At 41.1% G+C, this 25629-nt stretch overlaps 1 protein-coding gene across 1 annotated transcript; it reads right to left on the reverse strand.

Annotated features, from left to right (window-relative positions):
- On the reverse strand, nt 1–24954 carry si:dkey-12j5.1 (probable assembly chaperone of rpl4). Its single transcript, XM_037784236.1, has 11 exons — nt 24761–24954; nt 24479–24591; nt 24214–24360; nt 23933–24085; nt 21004–21116; nt 20759–20882; nt 19265–19357; nt 18527–18595; nt 12735–12788; nt 7977–8129; nt 1–355 (listed from the first exon to the last, which is right to left on the reverse strand). Exons 1-11 carry the CDS (start codon nt 24822–24824, stop codon nt 185–187), a joined length of 1254 nt encoding a protein of 417 aa, XP_037640164.1. The 5' UTR covers nt 24825–24954; the 3' UTR covers nt 1–184.
- Between the last annotated feature and the right edge of the window lie 675 nt (nt 24955–25629).

Consider the following 25629-nt stretch of genomic DNA (forward strand, 5'->3'; position numbering starts at 1 on the left):
GAGATTTGAATAGACTGCAGCTTTTAATGCCACTCTTTTTTTGTGCATCTCACTTGATTTCAAATTTGATAAAGTGGTGTGAAAGGATAGCCAGTACAAAAGGCACTTTAGAGAGTGCACCAGAATATTTTAACTAGAGGGAAACAAGATGGGAAATTACAAGTACAAGCAAAGGGGGCTGTGGTCAGTGTTCCATGGCTGCATTGTCCTCCTCCTCCTCATCACTACAGGGTTCATAGTCTTCATCCAACACGGGGTCTCCCTCCTCTGCCTCCAGCTCTCCTCCCAGATCGCCCAGCAGCTGCTCCACGTGTTCCAAAATCGGCTGGTCATCACATCGCAGCTTATTGTACAGCTGGGGGAAGAGGGAGAGGGGGAAAAAAGACAAAAAAAGGATGATGCAAGTGTGTAATGGGCAAGTAAGTAGTCTGGAAAAATGGAAATTTTAAATAGAAAGTAGGTTATACACCAGCGGAAATGTTGAGACCGAACATGAAGTGCAAAATTATACTGCGGAGGCAAAACACAAAATGAGATACAGCGAGTGAAAAGCTCTCGACTGAAGCTCTTCCATTGTGTCGCTGAAGATAACATGTGCATCACCGCAGCATCAGTAAGCAGCAGCTTGGAGTTGAGCAGCCCGGAGGTTTTAAGTCTCCGAGTGCTGGTTAGGCCGCCTGAAATATCCAACAACAGCAGCTACATTCTGTCAGCGACGCAGTCACGCTCACAAAACGCTGGTAAACACTTTTTGTCTTTCATTTGGCAAATCAGCACATTTGATACACCGTTCAGCCGCGCCAGAGACAAAAAGACCATTTATCTTCTTTTTGCTGCTGCAACATGCATTGGCACACACACACACACATGCACACACACAGAAATGTATCCCGAAGCACATATGGTTATGTGGCGTACATGTGCGCGCACACGCACATAATCAAAGTTGTTATCTCAGTGAAATATGCCGTGAAGGAACAAGATAAAAAAAAAAAAAAAAAAAGTCCCGTTCTCAAAGCAGCCAGCACATTTATCTCTGTAAAATACTCTGCTTGTGTGTAATTACTGAGCTCAAAAGTGGAGTTGGGTGATAAAACTTACTGGAGCTACCACCAAGGACAGCAAAAGCATAACACTGTGCTTCTAGTGTGTGCATATACAGAGGAAGGGGAACTGATACAGCGATTTATATTTATGCTTTTCTTTCCAGAAATAAAAACTAGAGAGAAAAAAAAGGAGGGTGAGTGGGGAATGGTTTATAAGATCTAGGAATATTATTCTATTTAGTCTAACACACACACACACGTATACACACTCCCTTGAGCTCACGGACAATAAGCAGCTGAGTGCCATCATTCTTACTAAAAGTGTAACGAGGCCAGGAGAGTGAAGAAGAGTGTGTGTGACTGCTTTGCCCCAGGACCAGTCTCTAAGCAACAGCAGGTCCTGACAGGAGACACGCAGTCCCATGGGAACTCATTTGGAGTGTAAGAATGTGAAAAGTGTGTGTGTGTGTGTGTGTGTGTGTGTATATTTAAGTGGATGCTGTCTCCGCAGGTTGGAGCTCCAGGGAGGTGGAGCGTGACCTAGGTCCAGGCACAGGGTCTGATATCGGAGGGAGAGCTGACCCTCTCAGCCTCCTTAAAGCACCACACACACACACACACACACACATATATACAGTGGAAAAAAACACTGATTTTCATTCTGCCAATGTCACTCTGAAATGCCTGGAGATGTTTATCCACAACAAGCACTCTGAATAAAAGTTTGCTTTACAATAGGCTTGGCTCAATACCCAGAATAATTGTACATTACAGCCTTGGGTACGAGGTGGAGGTTGTCTTTCATATGAGCTGCATATAAGCAATAATGTAAGAAATTCAGTGAACGTGTTCAAAATAAAAAAAGTACTGTATGTTCTACAATGCTGAATGGTATTTGGAAAATTGTGTTTCTACGTGGCGATATTTCCTACGAATCAATAGCCTAGTGTGTCTGCTGGATGGGTTGTGATTATTCATTGTGATGCTTTCAACTAGCTAAACAAACAGGAACCATTCTTTACACATTCCGCACGGCAACGCTGCTGAGATCAGCATCGGCGTCCCAAGAAAACACAGGCATTTTCTCATTTACAACAGCCTATGTTTTCTCTTCTCACTTTCACGGCCCAGAGAGCTGCCTGGAGTGGGAGGGAGAGTGTGTGAGCGCGTATGTAATCGTATAACTCTTTCATGGTCCACTTTGCTCTACTTTCAAGCCCCGAGTCACGGCCCAAAGCCCACTTGACCACCGCAAACACACACACGATATTTTACACTTAACACATGAAGAAACACGTCTGTTCTCACGGTGTGCTCACTATTCTTTTGAGCCACGTTAGCGCCACGGCTCGAGGAACGGCAGCGTCAATCTGTCGGTCGGTCCAGACTGAAATATCCCCAGAACTACTGACTTTGATCCCCTGACTTTCCTCTAGCACCACAGTGAGTTTGACTTTGGTGTTTTAGAGTGAAATATCTATTGGGTATAAAATTAGGGATACAATTAATGATTATTTTCATTGTCGATTAATCTGACGATTATTTTCTCTATTAATCGATTTCTTGTTTGATCTATAAAATGTCAAAATGGTGAAAAATCTGTGTTTCCAAAAGCCCAAGATGACGTCCTCAAATGTCTTGTTTTGTCTACAACTCAAAGATATTCAGTTTGCTGTCATAGAGGAGTAAAGAAACCAGAAAATATTCACATTTAAGAAGCTGGAGTCAGAAAAAAATGACTTTTTTTTCTTAAAAATTACTCAAACTGATTATCAAAATAGTTGCCGATTAATTTAATAGTTGATAACTAATCGATTAACTGTTGCAGCTCTTTATAAAATAATTAAGAAATAACTATTGGATGGCATTTTGCAATGTAGAAATGTTGTACAGACGCTGGAGGATAAATTCGAATGACTCTGATGAGGACATTTTTGTTTTTTATTGAAATATCTCAACAACTATTGGAAGGATTGCCATGAAAGAGGTAGGACATGTGGATGTGTCCTTGAGCAAGATACTTAACCCCAAAGGCTGTGCCATCGGTGTGTGAATGAGTATTTAGATTAGATCCTGATTGGCAGGTTGGCACCTTGAATGGCAGCCTCAGCCATCAGTGTATGAATGTGTGAATGCTGATATACTGTATAGTGTAAAGTGCTTTGAGTGGTCGGAAGACTAGAAAAGCGCTACATACAGTAACTGCAAGTCCATTTACCATGTACCAGTAAATTTGATACAGACATTCATGGTGCCCAGAGGATGAATTATAACAACTTCTGTAATTCCTTGACTTTTTTTTGAGCACCATCATCAACTCAAAATTTACCTCGACCACATACGTGCCAAACTAATGACGTTCCCATCAGCCTCAGCTGTAGTTTGTGTTTAGTGCGAAGGCATGGCTGTAGGCACTTAGTCTAAGTTCCAAATCAAACACTTTTTCTTTTTACTTTTAGTACATACTGCAGCTGCCTTCACATGCTTTAAAAAGCAAAGCATGCTGGCTTGCATACTGCAAAATGTGACCGGATATAGTAGGACATCCTGGTGTTTTTGGCATACTGCATTTGACATACTATGCATTGGGACATACTAAATATTTTTCTGGCATACTAAATAGTATGGTAGTATGGGTATTGGAACGCACAGTTTGTTTTTAGACTTGTTTTTACTCAGATGGGATGTTGAAATGATCATTTTAAGTCTGTTCCTCATACTGGACAAACGGTCAAATGTCATTCATCTCAATAGAATCTAAAATAAACAAGAAAAAGCACAATGCAGCAGCAATGTATTCTGAATTTCTTTACTTTTCAATAAAATCGTTTCAAAAAGTCTCGCCGCTTACTACGCATGTTGTTAAAATTCAATGCCCTTTGCTGCCTTGTAAACCGGGAAAACCAATTTGAAACTTGTGATTCTTCTCTGAGTTTCCAAACACAATGTGGCGGCATAAATCAACATGGCAGCAGTCATAGCGAAGAAACTCTTACGGAGAAGAGCTGGCGAGTTTGACTTCATGATAATGACAGTAACGGTTCCAATCCTTGGTAGCAGAATTGAATAGGCCTATGGATTTTAATACAAAACAGAATTATGGTCGCTTAAGGTGCACAATGCAGGCTGAATGAGGTCTCACCCTGTTTATGGCCATTATGTTGCAGCCTGCCGGGGCTCTCTGCTTGGTTCAAAGGAGTACAGAACTTGAAAAAAGTAAGAAAGAAAGTGAAACTTTAACAATAAATAAGCGCTGACATAAAAAAAAAATCTGAAGTATGCCTTTAATTCATTTTATCTCTACACTTACTTAATTTCTTTGGATACATACTATAGTGTGGTCCAGCATAGATTATCTGTAAGTGCTATCTTTTGTCCAGTGTGCAGCGGACAAAAGTGTAATAATAAGCACTAATGTACCTTTCATACCTAAATTGATTCTTTTCCCCTCATCTCTTAATAGAAATCTTTTTCTACAGCTCCTATGACAGAATAAAGACAGGCTGATTATGTGGTGAAAGCCTAATCATTCCATCATTGTTCACCTTCTGTTCCACACCTGTGCTTAACTTCCCCTTTCATTTCACCTCTTCTTTCATTTCATTTCCTAATGCCTTTCATTCTCCCGGCTTGTCTCCTGACCATTTTCGCCTCGCGCACTCTGTCTTTGGCTTTTCCTTCGCTCACACTCATCAACGAACGACCTTCCTGTCAAGGAGATAGTTTCCTCTTCGTACTTTCACATTTTGACACTTGCTCATCCTCCTCTCTCAACTTCACTCTGAATCCCTTCATTAGGAAGAGAGCGTTAATTACATGAATTGAATTTAACACATTTTTCTTCCTCTTAACTTCTGTTTCACTCAGTCATACAAACATACTTCCTCACTGGCAAAGGGTGTGACACTGGCTGAGATTAGACCTTCTTGAGTGTGAACAGGGCATGTCGCTGGAAGTCTCAAGAGGGCTGACCACACAAACACACACGCACACGCGCACACACACACAACTTAACACTTCGGTCCTCCAGTCACATCCTCGGTAGGGAAAGGCATTAAAATTACATGACTAGCACACCTCGGCTCGGACCAACCCTACCCCACAATCCTTGCTCATGGGACACCCTTTCAGCCACATCAAATAGTAAAGCTTTTGACCTCCGTTTGCCCTAGCTGCCTTCGTCTGTGCACACTCACACACACTCACGCACGCGTATGCACATGCACACACACACACACATATATATAACGCTGTCCTCTGTGCATACACTGCAGATCCTTCTTCAATCGCACCCTATCTGGCCGAGACTCAAATTCCATTTCACGTCCGGTTTACTATTGATTTTACCCTCGCCACTATTCACCAGCTACACCCCCCTGCACCCACACACACACACACAACCACACACACAACCACACACGCCATCCAATCTGTTCCCTTCCTCGCCTCCCCCCCTTTTCATTCTCCCACTCCTGCTCCTCTCCTACACTTCTTTCTCGTCCTCTCAACCAACCCGTACCTTCCCCATCATTCCTTTTTATAGTATCTCAGCTGAATGCAGTATGTGTGTGTGTGCGTGCGCATGTGTGTGAGCGTGCGTGAGTATCGATCACAGAAGAGATGAATAATGAAGACATTTCTTAGCAAATAATTAGATATGCAAGTTGGCACATACAACCATAATTAAATATGCGCATCCACATAAGGTGCGCCTACGCGTACCGGCGTGCTTTCTCTCACTGTCTCACGCGCGCGCGCACACACACACACACACACACACTCACACTTAGCAAAGTCATAAAGTATGCAGGGAAGTGGACTGGCGCCAAAACAAGCCGTTGGGCTTTGAGGCCTCATTTCCATGTTGGAGTCCATTTTAACTAGCAGACTGACTCATCGTTAATAATTAACACTCACAGTGACGCTCGGGAAACAAAGCTCGGATATAAACAGGGGAGAATCTGGACTACACAACGTACAGATGCACGCACATATGAGCCAAAGCGGCGAGATGAGGAATTAAGTGAGCTACGAGGGGAGGGTTGGGGGGTTTCTCTCCACATTTTACCTCACCTTTTCAAGGTCTTCCGAGTATTTTGCTTTCACATTATTCTGCGCCTGTTGCTTCACTCGCTCTACAAAGAAACAGCTATGCTGTTTACCTGTCACGCTCTGACGCCTCACCCAGTCTTTCACGTTTTTATTCCATTGAATTCATTCTCTCTGTGCGAAAATGGTTAAGTACTTAATTTCTCAATTTCATTTTTTTTTTTTATATTTGTTTTTGTTCTTTTCTTTATTAACTCTCACCACAAAACTGGCAGCTGAAATCTATACGTGCCCTGTGCCTTTATTGTCCTCCCCACGGTTTCATCCATTCTCCCTCTTGGCAGCTCAAAGCCCACCTCGCTCCTGTCTCAGTCGTGGACATCCCCAGTGGATGCTGGTTAGACAGGCCTGTCACTACACTGCTGGCAAGAGAGACAGACGTCAATATATCGCCACTCGGCTGCCCCTACTCATCTGTAGAGGAACACGATGCGGCGGGGGGGAGCAGGAGGGGAAGGTGGGTAGCTGGGTGGGGAGGTGAAAAGGAGAGGAAAGTAGAGAAAAGAATCGTAGGTGAGGCCTGCCATCCTTCAGTCTGTGCTGTCTGATTTACAAGCCTATTGGATTTTAGACTAACATGAATCACGGCCCCATGGAGGCATTGCTCCCTGACAGAGTGACAGAATGAATGAGACACATCACTCCGAGTGTGTGTGTGTGTGCGTGTGTGTGTGTGAGGGGGAATGGGTGAGAGACAGCGGTATGTTTAAACCTCTTTGAGATCGTACTAAAAGACATTTCTGTGGCAACAATGGAGCTTAGTTAGAATCCTCTCATGGTCAAAGTACTGCATGTCCTCCTTCTCTGACAAGTACTGGTTTTTATGAGCCTCACCTATTGTGACAGTGTACTGGATGGAACTATCTGCACCCACAGTTGCCTTGCACATTGGTGTTAGAAGTATTCAGATCCTTTACTTAAGTAAAAGTACCAATACCTCACTATAAAAATAATACTCAATAACAAGTAAAAGGCCTGCATTCAAAATTTGACTTAAAGTAAAAGTACGTAGGTTTGATCAGGATAGTATCACAGCAGAGATATGGTCCCTGTGAGTGTTATACTATTATGTTATATCATTACATTATTATTAATAAATTCAACTTATATAGCGCTTTTAAAGAACTCAAATACGCTTTAATTATTACTCATGCATTGTTTTAAAACAGCATTTAACCCTTTTTGTTGGTTGAGGTGGAGCTTAATTATATCATATAGGGCTGCAACTAATGGTTTTTCATTATGGATTAATCTGCTAATTATCTTCTTGATCAATTCAATAATAGTTTGTAAAGCGTAAGACAATCATGAGAATGCCCATCACAATTATCCAGAGCTCAAAGGGACACATTCAACTGTTGTGTTTTATCCAACCAAATGGTCCAAACCTCAAAATTATTCCTGCAATTTAAGAAAAATCGCCACATTTGAGAAGGTGAAAACATAAAATGTTTGGCATTTCTGCATTAAAAAATTGCTTCAATGATAAGTCAATTCGATTAACTAGGAACTGTGGATTCACCAGGAACCATAGTAACTAAGAAATATGGCTTTCAGATAGATATAGTGGAGTAAAAAGAATGTTTCCCTCTGAAATGTAGCAGAATAGATGTATAGGGGGCTGAAATGGAAATATTTAAGTTAAGTACAAGTGCAACAAATTTGTATTCAGTGAATGTCCTTGGTAACTTTCCACCACCGGCCATGCTCCATTGAATAAATTAATTCAATCGTATTCATATAAGAGATGAAAAACAACTATCTGCGTCATCAAAAAGCAGCAATCTTTGGTTTGTGGGCAGATTTTATGGCTTGAATTACCTTCTTAGCGTTGGTCAGGTACGACCTGGCCGCCTCTTCCAACGCCTTCCACTCCTCCGTCTCCTCCTCTGTCACTTCTCTTCCCTCTCTTTCTTGCTGCTCCTTTGCTTTTTCCAACTGGAGGTTGCACACCCAGCCGGAGAGATACCACACCTGGGAGGCAAAGAGAAAGAGAGGCGGGTTGGTGGTGGTGGTGGTGGTGTTGTTGGGGGGGGGGATTCAGACAGGGAGAAAGCGTTCTTTGTTGCAGTAAGTGAGCTGTGACAAGGGAAATAGATTTGTAACCCTCACGGAGCACGTCTGCATGAAATCCCACATCCTTCTTTGACAAACAGGTTTCACACATATAACATGGAATCAACAATCCATCACTCACATAATAACTGTCAACATGATCCGATCCTGACAGACAACACTGTACTCATTTACAAATGCTGCTTGTGCACATACTGTAGCTTCACAATTAATTAAAACCTGACTTGTGACTCCTACCATCTGTCACTACCAATTTGTTTTCATAGCAAAAAAAAAAATGCAATTACTTTGTTCAAACATATACCAAAACACAATATAATAAAATGAAAAACAGATTCCCTCAGGCGGATATCTTCTCTGCATTTCAAATCTTATCATAATCACAGGTTGTGTTGTGCCTTGTTATTAATTTAGAGGGTGTAGATTTTGTTTAAGATTCTCCTTATTTAACGGTTAGTTATTTTATTCTACAAATAATTCTGCCTAGATAGAAATCGTGGAGGAATAGAAGTACCACAGTCCTGGGGCCTGTCTCAGAAAGCAGGATTAGTGGGCAAACAAGTTCTGGACAGTATATTGATATTATATCAATATTGTGATATGAGACTAGATATCGTCTAAGATGTTGGATATCGTGATATGGCATAAGTGTTGTCTTTTCCTGGTTTTAAAGGCTGCATTACAGTAAAGTGAAGTCATTTTCTGAAGTTACCAGACTGTTCTAGCTGTGCTATTATTTGCCTTTTGCTATTATATCCACATTACTGATGATTATCATTGTGTAAATATTTAGTGAAAGCACCAATAATCAACCGTACAATATTGTAGCAATATCGATATTGACATATTTGGTAAAACAAAAGTGTGATATTTGCTTTTCTCCATATTGCCCAGCCCTAGCCTTGACTCTGGTTTTCTGCTTCCATGTTGGTGGCTAATTTTTCAGCGAGGTACATCACCATGGTAACTTCAGCTCCAAACCATGACCTGCTCCAGAGCAGGTTATGTTCAGGGCATTAAATGCCAATATGCAAAAAACACCTCCTTCCTGAGGAATCAACGATGAATACAAAAAATAAATTTACAATATTTTAAAAGACAATACTACTTAATAAAACACACTCTAGTCTGTGCAATAATCATTTACTGAGAAAGACTTTCTTCAAGCATCATGTAGGTTCAATTGCCACATTTTCATATGAGACCAATAGTATCATCTTATTTTAAATGCAGAGCTTCAGATCCATCAATATGTCCATCAGTTTTTTACTGATTTACTTTAACAGAATAATACAATCAGTCGCTGGGAGAACAATATAATGCCAGGAATAATAGATCACTGTGTTGCTCCGGTAGGTTATCTGTCTTTCATTATAACATAGTAGCATATTTGCCACAACTATTACATTTAATTCACAAAGCGTTTTTCACAGCTCAATGTATTCGCAAATATTTGCTAATAATTCATCATCTTCTGTTACAAACCCTTCGCAAAGATTCTGACGCACATAACTCAATTCAAGAGAGCACCATGTAGACTTTGGTGTTAACTGGCTGATTGACCTCAACTTGGCACTTCCTGTTGCTCCACAGAGTTCAAACAGTGAGTGGAGGCATATTTTTAACTTTTAAATTAGTATGCTGAAACCCACTTAAATGATTTTTTTCTCCCACATAATTATACATACACTGTGCTGCTACACTGTGCTCTTCCACCTCTACACAATCACGCTCCAACTCTCGGTGAACTTGGAGGTGTGTGTGCGCCTCTCATCTAAGGCCAAAGATCACCCACCCACTGTTCTTCAAGCACCAAGACACAAATATTCGCTTTATTCATTATTGATTGAGGGCAGAGGCAGTAGGGACCTCCTGCACCTCTGCCAAATCAACCATTTAGCTAACAAACACATCAAGGCATACCACACTGAATTCAGAATTGCCACTAAGCAATGCTGAGTGGGAGGCTACCCCCTGCAGCCGTACTTATCGGAACAACTGCAGCGCTGGATAAATGTAGTAATGTTGCCGAACCAGCAGTATGACATTTATATCAGTGAGACATTTTTTCTGTGAATGCAGAAATGTGTTTCTTGTGTGTATTCAGGAGAGGAAGAGTGAAATTGGGTCACTTAAATTCAAAATTTTAACTTCTTCACAAATGAGAACCACAGCGTTTTCTTCAAAAACAGCTAGAACAAGGCTAGAAAAAACCCTTTACAGATGGTCCACTGTGAAATATTTTGTGTATGTGGTTAAAGACGCCGTCCACACTCAAAATTAAGACATGAAAAAAAGTTAGCTAATTAAGAACTTTAGAGAATCCACTCCACGCTGCCACAACCTCCAGACAGAAGCACACATAATAAAATAGAAAACTCTGCGTCTGTCAATCAAATCACCGAGACTATTGTCGTTTCAAAGTGAAGGCACATCTTAGTTCCCATATGGTGCTGCTGAAGGAAGAACAAAAGCATCATGAATCAATTGAATACCTTTGAAACAAGATTTGCAAGGAACTACTGTAGCTCGGTTGTTTGTGCAGACTTAACATTTTATAAGTAAGCCTCCAAACTTTGAGATACGCAAGAGCAAGAAGACGGAGGCGAGAGCTAACAACTTATCTGCTGCACTTAAGAGGGGAAATAAGAAAGGGAGCGAGGCGAAGAAGGGAAGAGAGAGAGTAGTCGAATGTGTCTGTCATACACTTCTGACATCAACGCCAATGTGTCTCTGGCAACATAACTGTGGTATGATCTGACAAAACACTTCCTGACCATTAGAGCCGGTGACTGTATGCATGTGTGATTGGCTGCGGGCCCGCTCAAATCGAGTGTCACAGCTGTACGTCTCTGGAGAAAGTTTAAAAGTTCAGCCCCCCGATGACTGCTCTCAATCTGTCAGCTGAGGGGTGTGTGTGGGAGGCTGAGCCTAAGGGGGAGTGGGGGAGAGAAAGAGAGAGAGAGACACTGCCGTGCTCTTCAATCTGACACTCAGTGGCACACCTTCACTTCATCTGCCACTGACGGTGGGGATTTGGAGCACACTGACAGCACATATTTCCTCCTAAAGCACAGAAAATACTGCCATTTACGTCACTCTCTAATAAGCATTCAACTTCTCAGTCATACTCTGTGTGTGTGTGTGTGTGTGAGCACGCAAGTAATGCAAAAATGTGGGTGTGTGTAGACACTTCTTTGTGCACACACATAAACAGTGGGCAGCAGAAGCATGCGTAGGTTTCTCCTTCCCACTGGGCTGATAAAAGATGTGCCTTCAAGTTGGTTAGATACAGCAGCGGCTAGTGGCTACTGTATTATAAAATGAAGACTGCGTTCAAGGGGAAAACATAAAAAGACCCCAGAACACAGACCTTAATTAGTTGGGACAGACTAGCAAAATAATCGGACTGAAATAAACCACTGTAGTTTAACCCATTTCTTATTGGGTGTAGGGCTGTCCCCTCTTGGTCAACTAATAGATCGTTTTGCTCTCAGTCGAGTAAGATTTCTTTAGTCAATTAGTCGTTTTTTTTATGCTTTTGTCATACTGAATGATTATTTCCAAGAAACTTATGAGCACATCTCTGGTCAACAAATGATTTGGAGGTTGCTGTAGCTCAGTGGGTAGAGAAAGGTCGTCCTTTAACCACAAGGTCGGCGATTCGATCCCCGGTCCCTACTGTCTGCATGTTGAAGTGTCCTTGAGCGAGACACTGAACCCCAAGTTGCTCCCCAGGCGCTTTACAGCAGCCAACTGCTCCTAAAATGCTTTGGATGGGTTGAATGCAGGGGTCAAATTTCGTGGATGTTGTTGTATGTGTATCACAAATGTAATAAAGTTTATGTTTTTAAAGTGGTGCTTTTGTGTGATTCTTTGTGGAGAAACTCAGTTTTACAGATCTGTCGATTAAATCAATTAATCGATTACTCAACTAGAATTTGATGTGGTCGAGGACGGCCCTAGTTGGGTGGGATATTTTGTTTCAGTAAGGGCAAATTGATGAAACTGTGATAGTGGTTGCTATGAGCTGTAAGTTTTTCATGAGAATCAAAGATTTAAGATTTTAAAGATTTAAAGATTTTTATTTCTATAAGTTGACTTACAGCTGCACCAACCTCATCCACACACCATTTTTCTGTTGCTGTTTCATGGATGTAGCTAGGTTCCTATGTTCGCTTGTTCATGTTCTTAATCCCTACAAAAGCTCTGATTGGTCGATTGTTTCTACAACCGAGTGCACGACACCACCTGACCAACTGGTACTGCTGAACAAATCAGAGATGTGGGCTGCGATTCAGAGATCTGGAACCGGGTTAGAGACAGACATGCTGGAAATACAAAACCAGTTAAAGCAAAAATTCTAAGTTTTTGTGTCACATTTTCAGAGGCACAAATCTTCTTCCAGCTAATGAAAAATAAAAAAACTGAAAACATGAATATATTGCACACCACCACATGTTTACTACACAAAAGCAGCCGGGCCATCACTTCAATGCTTACCTGGACGACTTCATCATCCTCCTCCAGAAGACCCTCCAACACATCTACTGCCATCTAATGCAGAGAGAGAGAGAGAGAGAGAGAGAGAGAGAGAGACAGAGAGAGAGAAGATGGTTAAAAGATTGGAATGAGATTTGAAATGATCTTTAACATCATCATACAAGAAAACAACTTTTTAGGTTTAACAAATTCAGCAGTACACACTCATAGATACAGCCTCAATCCACAAACAAGCACGCACGCACGCACGCACGCACGGACAAACACGCTGTTGTTGCACACAGTGTTGTGCCTCTTGCAGGCAGCTCGATCAATCAGAGTGATCAGAGGGTCTGATAAGCGCCTATGAGGTCGGCGTCCCATACACAACATCATCGATACCAACAAGACAACAGACATGGCCGTCGATAGACACACTCACCAGTGCTTATCGCGCAGTCAATAGTCACTCTGTTCGATTGCCCCTTTAATCCATTTACAGACATTAACAGTCAATATATTGTTAACCAGCACCGATCCACAGGACGCCTAATAAACTTAAATATCAGCCTGACCCATTGTCTCTTTAACCCCCCCCCTCCCCTCCTCATACTTCCCTCTCTCCTTTTGAGGTCTAAAATGAGTTTAATGTAAGGTGACCTTTGCCAGAGAGAATCACTGTGTGGTTCGGTTTCTGTGGGAAGTTTCTATTACAGAAAACAGACCTTGACTAAAGTAGGTTGTGTGTTTGTTTTGCTCTGCCTCTCTCCTTGTGGATTCTGTGGTTGTGGTGTGTGTGCATGTGTGTGTATGTGTATGTGTGTGTGTGAGAGGCCCCAGGTGATGATATATTGATTTTTGTCAACTTCAGGTTGGAGGCGACTGTTAGCCAATCACCCGTGGTGAAGGGCAAGAATAAAAGACACGCACGTACCTGCGCACGCACTGACACACGGCCGCACACTATAACAAAGCAGCGCGCACAACAGTGAGCACAACAAGCAGCACTTGTTTCTTGTTAAGGCGGTCTTATTAGCTGGAGAGCTTCCTAATTTTTTCCTCCCCTCCCGCTCTTTGGATGTCTCTTCTCTTTTCATTAAGCCTGCGTTGCTTCCGGTGGCGATAAAGAGGTCAGCTGCCTGCGCAGACTGAAGGGAGAGTCGGGTTAATTGAGAGAGTATCTCATTAAGAGCGTGCAAATGTGCGTGTCAGGGAGTCAGTTGATTGATTGCTGGACCAATTATCAGCTGAAAACCCATTGTCTTTAATTAATTAATGACTGATTAAAAATACACAAACAAAAACACCTAATCCCAGCTGATGATGAATGGATTCATGCCCAGCGTCAGAATCATCTACTTGACTTTCATTGCACCACACCAATGTGACAGGCAGACACACATGCACACACACACACACACAGTAATTCGAGCCAAGCACTAGATAGATAGAAGAGATAGGAGTAAAGATCTGTCTGGGTATTAAACAACCGATAGAACAGGCAGTTTTGGAGCAACAAAAATAGAACAAGAGATATCTGGGAGCCGGGATAAGTGAGCAATGATAACCATTATATCATTTCCGACTGTACTCCCTCCTAACTACACTGGTCAACCCAGGGGCGAGTGATTAAAGATTCAGAGATTCTTAAGCCGCTTCACGCTCTCAACAACAACAAGATTAATATTCGCGTGAAGATAAGGGGAAGAGAGAGGGGGTACTGCGAGGGAAAAAGTGCGAAAATTGGAAGGAAGGGCACAAAAAAAGTCTCAATAAACAATGCAAAACTGGTCCACGAACAACAACAATGCACCACGAAGACACACACGGTAAAGACACGACGAACATGTTGTCCTCTTTATTTCAAGACCTGTTAAAGATTTTTTTTTTTTTAAAGCAGCACTCTGGGGAGGAACTCATTTATAATGGCCATTGTGTGCGTGTGCAGTTTGTGCATGTGTGTGTGTGTTTTTATGTGTGTGTGTGTGTGATCTTCAGGCAATTTTGTTTAACAGAATCATTTTACCGGAGCGCACAGCAGAGACAGGAGAAAGACAAATCACTTTACAAGCGAGGGCAAGCCGTATCTCTAACACACAGGAACTCATACAAACACACACACACACACACATGCACGCACAAACAGGGACGTCTACACCTAAGCAAATAAATCCTGGGGATGTCAGTGCTAACTGTACTTGTAAGCCACATTGGAAAGTACAAGCTGCTCTCCATCGTGAGCTAAATTTAAGAACAGGAATGTTCAAGGAACAACATGAAAGCAAACAAGAGTGACAACGACAAGGAGAGTAACTAACCATCAGCTGCCGTGACAACTACGCCCAACAGACACCTTAATGGCTGTCAAGGGAGGCCGTCCGTCTGTTTGTCTGTCTGTCTGTCTGCTGTGTGGCAAGTGAATTAGTGGCGGTGATGGGTGATGATGATGGTAATATGTGTGTCTGTCTGCTTGACAGCGACGGTGAGAAAACTGTGGTCTCTGAGGGCGGCGTTGTTACTACAAAGCACATTTGTTTCTCCATTAAACAAAAATGTAACATTTCAGTATAATAAAGCATGAATTTAGGGCCTACAATTAAATATTATTTAATTGTCAAATAATTAGGGCTGTCCTTAACAAAGAAATTCATGTCGACTAACACTCATACAATTAATCGATTAGTTGATTTAATTGACAGATCTGTAAAACTGAGTTCCTCCACAAAGAATCACACAAAAGCACCACTTTAAATCATGTGTTTACCAGAGATGTGCACATAAGTTTCTTGGAAATAAGTCATTCAGCATGAAAAAAAGCATAAAAAACACCTAATCGACTCAAGAAATTTTAGTCGACTAAGACCAAAATGAGCGATTAGCTGAGTAACCGACTAAGAGGGGGCAGCCCTACAAATAATCTCTTGATTAATTAATTAACTGTTTAGTCTTCGTTATCAAAAGTAAAGAAATTATTAAAAAAACTGATTGTTTAGTCCAAAACCCAAAGATATTCTACTTACAATTACATAAAGCAGAGAAAAGCCGCATATCCTCACAATGGAGAAGACGGGACAGGAGAATGGTCGGTGTTCTTGCTTGATGACTTAAACGATTATCAGATTATTAAAATAATCAGTGATTGATTGACTAATTGATTATTCCACCAATCATTTCAGCACTGGTTTAGTCTGGAAAATATCAGAAATCACAATTTTCCCACAGCAATGCTTTCAAATTGTTTCTTTTCTCCAACTTAAAACCCCAAAAAAGATATTCAGTTCACAGTGATATGAAACAGAGAAAAGCAGCAAATTCTCCCACATCAGAGGGTGGATCCTGCAAACATTAAGCTTTTTTTATTGGTGATAAATGACAAAAAACAATTAATTTATGAAAACTGTTGTCAATTAAACTTCCATCCAGAAAACATCTTTTATTAACTAGTTGTTTCAGCGCTACAGACAATGATCCCTTTACAGTTGTCTCACTTCTGCTGCTTTTAAGCACCCCTCGTGTGCTTCTACTAAATATCCATTACAGCTATGGAAATCAGAGACAAATTTGGCATGCATTCAAGTGTTTCTCCTCAAAAGCAATCAAAAGAGGAAAAAAAAGACTTTGAAAAGCAATTTTTGGTGGCTTTCTCCCCCCCCCCTTCTAAATTAGGTGGCACAGATCCACGTCTTGTTGAGACAGAAGACTGAAGAGAAGAGGAGCTATCGTGAAACGTTTGTTTTCAAGAAAAGTTTTTTTTTTTTCCAATGCCAATTTATTTACAAAGAGCATGAGACAAGTACACAATACAACGCTTTTACCACCAGTTGGTGTCATTGTTTCCATGCTCTTGACTCTATATTATAAGCGACTCGAGTATCATAAAACAACCACTTTGTCAGCCAAACCCAATTTCATTTTGAACTTTTCATGCGCACTCGGCTTACAAATTGAAAGGAAAACTCGCTTCTGAAAGGATTTTCCTCAAAACCATAGCGGAAGTCAAGGCCTTGACAGCATTATAAAAGATGTTTCATCTGGCACTGATACTCTTACATTCTTCATTGCTATTGCAGATGCTGCCCACTGGCGCTGAATTGGTGACCACTTCTATTAATGTCATAAGAATTGAATTGGCTTTAATAAAAAAAACATGAGAAAAAAAGGGCAGAGGTGTTATTTCAGATAGCAAAAGGTCAGATGTTTAATGTGTGAGATCCTTGTTTTCACCTAGTAAAGTCACAACGATAAGACGCCACCTACCTACCATTGACATGTCTTTGGGTCAAACACCTAAAGGCCATTTTAATGTGATTTAATCTGTCACCACCATGCTCTAACATGATTTCCCCCCCCCAATAACTATCAAGATATTACCATGCATCTAGATAATTCGGCCAATGCAATCATAAATGCCTAATTTGCTCCAATTCAAACTAATAATGGACTGAATGTACAAACCTAAACTACATTCATCAGACAAAAGAATCTCCAACAGAGATAGACAAATGCTTTTTGGCAAAGAACACGGTAGTTCTTCAACCACTTCTGTTATTCTAAAATGAACTATTATTTACTAGAAATAGCCGTATACTCGAAGCAGCTGCAGAACACACACAAAAATGCTTTAATGTGTTTTCTTTGGCATATATATTAATCAATTTTTCAAAGCCTTGGCTCAGTTTGGAAGACCAAACAAAATATTCAATAGGGAAAAAAATACGGGCAAGTCGTCGCACTCTGGCACCCCGCTAAGAAGGTAGCCTTCAAACTGTTACAGACGGGAAGCAACACAACTTTACACAGGAGTTTAGTTGTGAATAGATTTAAAGTCCACAGGGAGAGATAGTGAGCACAAAAATGAGTGTGTGTGTGTGTGTGTGCGACAGAGGAAGGAAAGAGAAGAGAGGATGTTACTATCAAATCCGGCTAAGTCCCAGTCTGGGAGAGACGGACAGAAAAACAGCCTGCTTCTACACCACTTCCATCCTTAAGCTCGATTTCCGTCACAAACTTTCACCTAGCCGGTGGATAAAAGCAAATATGACCAACCTTGTGCATGCATAGATATGTATATATGTTTATATATATGCATACGTGTGCATACAGAAAGAAAAAGCACTCAGGATGTGTGCAGTTTGTGTTTCGGGGCTTGATGACACACCAACGGGAGGATGAAGACAAACGACATGTCAGAAACTGTGGACCGAGACGTTGTCATTTTACTGATACACCTGACAGCCCATCTCCCCCCTACATGCACACACACACACATATATAACTGCAGCTGAGCCATTTGGGCGTGTGGTGGGGGGGAAAGGACGCTGTTCTCATTTCCTGTCAGTAATAACCATAAACCACTCAACAAGAGTGACTACAAATTAATCACTGGATCACAACAGAAAATAGCTGAACTGCTGTTGGTGTGGCAGTAATCACAGAAAATGACTTGAAGCGTTAATGGCTGTTAGGGGTTTTAGCACCGAACTGAAGGCAGTGAGCCACTAAAATCAAGGCCATTAATACTGGAAATTGATGAGTGATCCAGAAGTGCGCCGTATCACAGATATGGCAGCAATTCATCAGACTAGAGCTGCCTTCCTTTTTTTTTTTCTCCCCTTCTTCACACCCCCCCTCCTACCCTCCCTTCTTACCCGGTCCCTCTCTGTAAATACCGCTCTTTAATTATTGACACTGAACTCTGGAGGGGATAAAGACCAGGCATGGCCTTCCCACCTTCAGTGCTATTCACTAGAAAGGCCGCCGTCCCATCATGAAACACACACACACAGACCAACAACAGCGCACACCCATTTTACCTCGTATTCCTCGGACTCGATGAGCAGTTTGGCCGTGGTGACGCGAGACTCGTACGGAGGGATCTCATTCTGGAGGGAAAAGAAAGACAACGCCGTCACCTCTACGGTGTTTACACAAACAAAGTTCTTCCTTTGTCTGATGATAACACGAACCAATTTCAAGTTACGAAACATTCTGCAGCTATGTGGCTGTTAATCACAGCGAGAGATGTGGGCAGGCTGAGTTCAGATCAACCTGCTCCTCAAGATAAGAGTCATAACAGTGGTGCCACTGGGATTTTTGTCTCAAATCATCACCCCCAGCCCGTCTTATATCACATTTGCTCAGTATTTGAATGTAAACTCAGGGCGCCGTCATTTAGAAGCCATCCTTACTTTGACACTACAGCCATTCCTTTTGTCTTTGTCAAATTCCCTGTAGTAATTTGCTGACTTATCCTTTATACACTTTCCTGGTTTTTTGCCTTGTGCTTTCATATCCGCTCTGTCTTTACACAGGCGCACACACACACACACACACACACACACACACAAAAGCACACTGGTTTGTGAAGTATTTGTTCCATCTTTTATTTTTTATTATCCCTCATTTTATTATCTCTTACTTTTTATCTCTACTGGTGTCCTTATGTTTGTGCTCGCTGCAAAGCACACTGTGACAATCCCGTTAGTTGAAAGTGCTTTATAAATAAACTGGGATCTGCTGTCAGAGAAACACTAAGCACAGCTCCAACTCACCTGCATGTCTTCATCTGAGCTGGAAGAAGCTGCACTCTGTTTCTGGGCAGGAAGCCATGATCCAACACTCTTCAACAGGTATTCTTTGCCTTCCTGATGACAGCGAAATGCATATACATGTAAATTAATGAGGTGTATATGTATGACTGTACACCTAAACCCGCTACCGCATATATACTAATAGAAGAAGACACACAAATATGACTAACAAGGGAAAGAATTTGTTTCACTTTTACAGGCTGGATCCTGAATGCTCTATAGATGTCAACGATATTTTAATTAATATGAGGTCAATTTTTATTAGTTTTTCTAAATTACTACCAGATTATTGCTAAATAGGCTGTTGCTGGATGTGGGATGCTGTAAAGTGTGACTGGAGCCAGCCTGACCCCCGCAGTTTACAACTAGTATTACAGATCCACTTCAGAAGCTCTTGTTTTTCCTCAGTTTGGTGATGTAAGAGCATGAAGGATAATGTCTGAAGATAGTTTGTTCTTATTTGCTCAGGTTTTGAGATATCCACCGCTGACACATTGTCAATACAAAGCAGTGGTGGTATTTGTGGTGCTCACAGCATTGGGAAAATTATAGACCTTTTCATTGCCATTATGTTGCTAGGGCAACAGCTTTTTGTCAAAGTTTACTTCCTGTCAGCTACTACATTAACAAACATTGCAATGGGAAATACAAAGGGGCCCATTTAGAAGGTTTGTTGTCATGTTTGAACAGAAAAATGCCTTTCCATTAACAATGCACTGGATAATCCACAGACGTCGCTGTGAACAATTTTGACTACATTTTTCCCCTCTGTATTAAACGGTATCCAGGAAACACTGGAAGGTTATTATGTCTTAAATTTGAAATTCCAGACTCATAGCACATTTTATTCTACAACCTAAGAGAACTGTAAATGGATGAAAATGTGTTTTATTCAACTCAAAGATACATTAGTGACCTGAATAACTCGCAGGTTGCGACGTCTTACCACTTTGAAATTTCTCGCAAGAACAAAAATGGGACACATTCTTAACAACGCTCCACATTTGGTTCTCGGAGAAAAGATTTGCCTTGACTGTTTGTCTGTCTTTAATAACAGTTGGTAAAGCAGCAATACCTTTAATTATGTCTTGAAAATGAAATATTTTAGTCAAAATAGAGAAAACATAATTAAGACATTCTTTTAAGCTCATTGTCAGACGCTTCATCCTGCAGAGTTCTTGTTGCATATTTTCAAAATTGAGTCCAATAGGCTACATTCTCTCATTTATCAGATGACTATATGACCTCAACGATCTGCCCAGTAATTAACATTCCTATCGGCATGACCCGTCTGTGTGTGTGCGTGTTAATGCGAGTGTCCATCTGCTGATTAATGACATACAATTCAATTTGCTCGGAATAATTAACTCAGCAGATTCCCGCTTTAATGTGGCGATAACTCATCCCGAGTGTGTGTGTGTGTGTATATATGCGTGTGTGCGTGTGTGGACTGACCTGGTTTCTCTCTGTACTGAACAGGTAACTTGCCATGAGCTGTAGAGCCTCAGGGTTGTCATGGTGATACTGTAATGCTCTCTCAATGAACTCTCTGCACTTGTCTGCAGCTCCCTCTTCCATGCTATGTGCACACACACACAGACACATACACACAGAGAAAGACAAATCTCAACTCATTACTACATCAGTAACATGAAATGGGGTTATAGGTGTCAAGAGAGAGACTCTGTGAGCTCTAGTACCAGAGGTCTGTGAGGTAAATCTCGGCCATGGAGCAGTAGGCTACAGAAACATCCTTCGCTGTGGGGAGCTCGGCGTCCTTATCTGATGGGGCAGCAGCTCCGGCCTGAGCCTCCTTAAAGAGCAGAGGGCAGATGTCTTGAAAAGGTGTCAAAAGTTTTATTAAAAATAATAAATCAAAAGATAGTGAGCATAGCAAGCACATTTCTTTTATTACCAAATAAGTTATCAGTTAAAGGAAAACACTGCACAACTTCCCTGTAATCCCCAGAGACACATATCACAGTAGAAAAAGCACAGGTGTAAATAATAAAATTGATGATGGCTGAATTCCATTTAGCTGCTTCGGTTTCGGTGTCAATGCTGGCTCACTGTCACGGCTTACTGGGACACTTGAATAGAATGGAGCCATTGTTAATGTTATTAGTAACAGCTGTGCTTTTCCTCCTATGACAAGTCAAAATGTCTGCGGTGAGAAAGGGCCTATGAGGTTTTAAATTATACAGAATAGCTCACAGCTTTTCCTTGTTACACTATATAATATGCTATGAAAATAATAAAGAGACTGTCGAGTCAAACATTTTTACGCTATGAGAAACGTTATATAAATTGACACTAATCATAAACATGAAATAATGTAGGCTAGACAATTTGTGAATTCAATTGGAAAAGAACAAGACATTTTTAGATGAATGTAACACCTTAAAGCTGAGCCATTATTAATAATAAATCTCTGGATATTTACTTAAATAACTAAAAGGCACTAATGTCTTAGATAACTTGGGCAAATTCCGATTTCTATTAGTGAACAGGGACAACAAAAAAGTGGCCAAAATCAAAATGAATGTTATGAAAATTCCTCTGGACACATCAGTCCTTTTAAAGGTGCTCAAAATTCAATAACTCCAGACCCTATTTTGATAATTATTGGATGTTCTGACGATTTAAGTCCCCAGCAACAACTCCTGTCATATGGCATACTCAATGCAAAGAAACACCATCACTCAAACGATGACTGACCGCATTAACAGACACTTTGGAAAGGATCAGATATGTCCTCAAGGACAAGTCTAAAGAATTAAACAGCACTCATAGGGAGGAAAAGGCTTGAGGGTTTCTTTTTTTTAAGACGTGTTGTGTTCTATGACATTGCTGTATGCGACTTACATGATGGTGCTTCAAAATAAAAATAAAACATTTGAAACAAGGAGCTCAGAGAATTGCCTAAGGACTTCTGTTTTACATTCTCAGTATAAAATAGAGGTTGTTGTGGGTTGGTGAATTCAATGTTACAAAGTATTTTCTAATTACTTGTAATTTATATGTAATTAGTAACATTTTTAAGACATAAAGTAATGAATAGTGGGTGACGGTAACACTACAGGTAACCATAATAACTGAGCATATCCACTACCATGTGATTCATTTATTGACATTCAGTTGAACTGACACTGCTCAATAGATCTCTGTCATGACAAAGTGAAATGTATGCATGCAATATAGAGATAGATAATAATTATTTCATATATTGTTCAACAGCACCCTCTTGTGAAGATAAATACCACTACACTAGCATTAAGCCTTTGGTGCATTGGCATTTCTCCCTAGTTGATGTAGAGGATGTCAAAATCTCCTTCTACCACCTACGCGGCTGTGGCTCCAAGGGCAGAGCAGGTCGTCCACCAATCGGAAGGTTGGTGGTTTGATCCCCGGCTGCTCCGGGTCACATGTCGATGTGTCCTTGAGCAAGACACTTAACCCCAAATTGCTCCCGAAGGCATAGCCATCGGTGTGTGAATGAGTATTTAGATTAGATCCTCATGTGCAAAGTTTGCACCTTACCAGCCTCTGCCATCAGTGTATGAATGAATGGGTGAATGCTGACATGTAGTGTAAAGTACGTTGAGTGGTCGGAAGTCTAGAAAAGTGCTATATAAATGCAAGTCCATTTACCATTTACGCAATATTGCCAAGGTCCGAGCTGCCGAGCTCATCCACGCCTTCATCTCCTCCCGCCTCAACTACTGCAACTCTCTCCTCTACGGCATCAGCACCACCTCCATCAATAAACTCCAACTGGTCCAGAACGCAGCTGCCCGACTCCTAACTCACACCAAATCATGGCATCACATCACGCTCCCTGTTTCCCACCGGATCACCTACAAAAATCCTGACCCTCTCCTACAAAGCCCTCCACCAACTTGCTCCCCCCTACCTCTCTGACATCCTCTCCCCCTACCAACCCCAACGGTCCCTCAGATCCACCTCAGCTGGTCTACTTTCTACCCCCAAGTCCAACCTCCGCAGCTTTGGGGACAGAGCATTCTCCAGGAGGGTCAGCTCCCAAGCTTTGGAACTCCCTCCCACAACACATTAGAGATTCTGATTCCCTCACCCTATTTCAGTCCCACCTCAAGACCCATCTCTTCTACTCTGCCTACTCCTAGCCCCACCCCCTCTTACCCATTTGTCCATGTGTATGTATGAGAGTGCGCCTGTGTGTGTCGTTTCTCCTCTGTTTGTCCCACACCGTTTTCCCTCTATAGTGTTAAGCGTCTTTGAGTCCCTGAAAAGCGCTTTATTTTGTTTGCTTTGTTGTTTTGTTTTTTTAACTCTTCTCTTTCTTTTTGTCATTATTATTATTGTTATTTCTTTTCTTGGTTTTGTTTTGGTTTTGAATGTTGAGGTTGTTTTCTCTATAGTGTACTTGATGGGTTTGTCTGTAAGCTCATCTACTTAAAAGTTGGTTTATAGACTGTTGTAATTACAAACAGTTGATTGCATATATGAAAACAGCCTTGAAAAAAGGAAAAAATAAAGTATAAAAAAATGAAAAGCGCTATATAAGTCAAATTTATTATTATTATTATTATTATTATCATTATTATTATTAACCAGAGGGAATGTGAGTGTGAATGGGGGTGCACTCACTGTGGTCTGTTCTTGTTTCTCCAATGCAGACAGCAGGACTTGTATTCCCTTAGTGTAGTAGTCCACACCCTCCTGGCCTGTGTGGATTTGTCCCAGGTACATGTACTTACTGTGGCCTACATCTGGACTCAGCTCCACTGCACGCAGAAAAGCTTAGAGATAATTGGTCAAGGAGGCTCACTCCACTCAAACAGCATGGACATATAACAGTGTTTAAATGAAAATGACTGCATTACTGACATGCACACAACAAGAAAGAATAAACCTGCATAAAAGGATATTCCCTTAGCTTTCTGTGCGTCTCCTAGTTCAGAGCAGATGTGTCCCTGCATGTCTAGAGCTTGCAGGTTGGTGGGCTCCACATCCAGGGCTCGTTGACAGAAAAGGCCAGCCATCTCAAAGTCAAAACTGTCCATGTTTTCCTCTGTCTGTACAACACATGATCACATTTAACAAACAAGTAGTAGATGATCAGAATTTAAAAAAAAAAAAAAACACATTTGGAAATGGGTCATGTCTTTGTTGTGGATATGTTGTCACTGTCACCTTTTCTAGTAGCTGTTGCACAGAGTACTTCTCAGCTGTCTTCTTCTTGGCTCTTTCATGTACTCTTTGTTTCATCCTTTCTTGAGGTGACAATCCAACAAATCCTGCATCTGCTGTAAATAAATAAGTGGAGAGTTAGGTTTGTCTCATTTGGTCTCATAAAGAGTTAAAAATCAAAGCATAACAGGTTAATTTCGACTAGCTGCTGTCTAAGAGGTTGACTTTACTGTACTTTAACGTTAAATAACAAGAAAAAATGTTGAATATAATGATCAAAATTACTGTTTGGGCGAGTGTCTTTCCTCTTCGGCTTGCTTTTCTTTTTGCCCTTTGCCTGTCCTCCCATACTGGTGAAAAATACGTCTTATATGATCACTATTTCTGTCTTCAAAACAGACTTTTTGTGCGTGTGTTACTCTTCACACACGCTGGGAGTAAAGGAGTGCACTGCGCATGCGCAAAGCAGTGAGTGCTACGGAGAGAGGTAGTGGACAAAACGCGAACTCGCTACAATTACCTTTTTTTTAAACACGGTAGCGCAGAAAAGAGGACATTTATTATAAAGTCCGACATTGTTAAAGAGTGCGTTTTTTAAATATGCTTTAACACTGAGGTAATCTTAAACTTCTACAATTTAAATTATCTTTCTAAAAAGGCGCTGGTTACTTTTAACGTGGGCTTTAAAGGTCCCATATCATGCTCATTTTCAGGTTCATACTTTTTTTTGTGTTTCTACTAGAACATATTTACATGCTTTAATGTTAAAAAAAACGTTATTATCCTCATACTGTCGCCCTGAATATGCCTGTATTTACCCTACGTCTTAAACGCTCCGTTTTAGAACATTTCAACGGAATTGCAATGGTATTGCAACAGGATTACAACAGGATTGCTTTGCTATACAACAGCTTTGGTCCATGTGTACTTCCTGTCAGCTGATGACATTCACATGCAATGCAACCAGGAAATAAACTGGGACACATTTAGAATGTTTAAGCTTAAAACTGGGTGAAGGGTCTAAATATTGTATATGAGTGACATCACAAATGGACAGAAATTTTGACAGCTTGTTTCAAATGCAGAGTTTCTGAATACGGGCTGTGTGTATTTCCCTGTGGATTGAGCGTTTCGATACTTTCACAGTATTTATA

Source organism: Sebastes umbrosus, chromosome 11 (genome assembly GCF_015220745.1).
Source record: "Sebastes umbrosus isolate fSebUmb1 chromosome 11, fSebUmb1.pri, whole genome shotgun sequence".
Lineage (NCBI taxonomy): Eukaryota > Metazoa > Chordata > Actinopteri > Perciformes > Sebastidae > Sebastes > Sebastes umbrosus.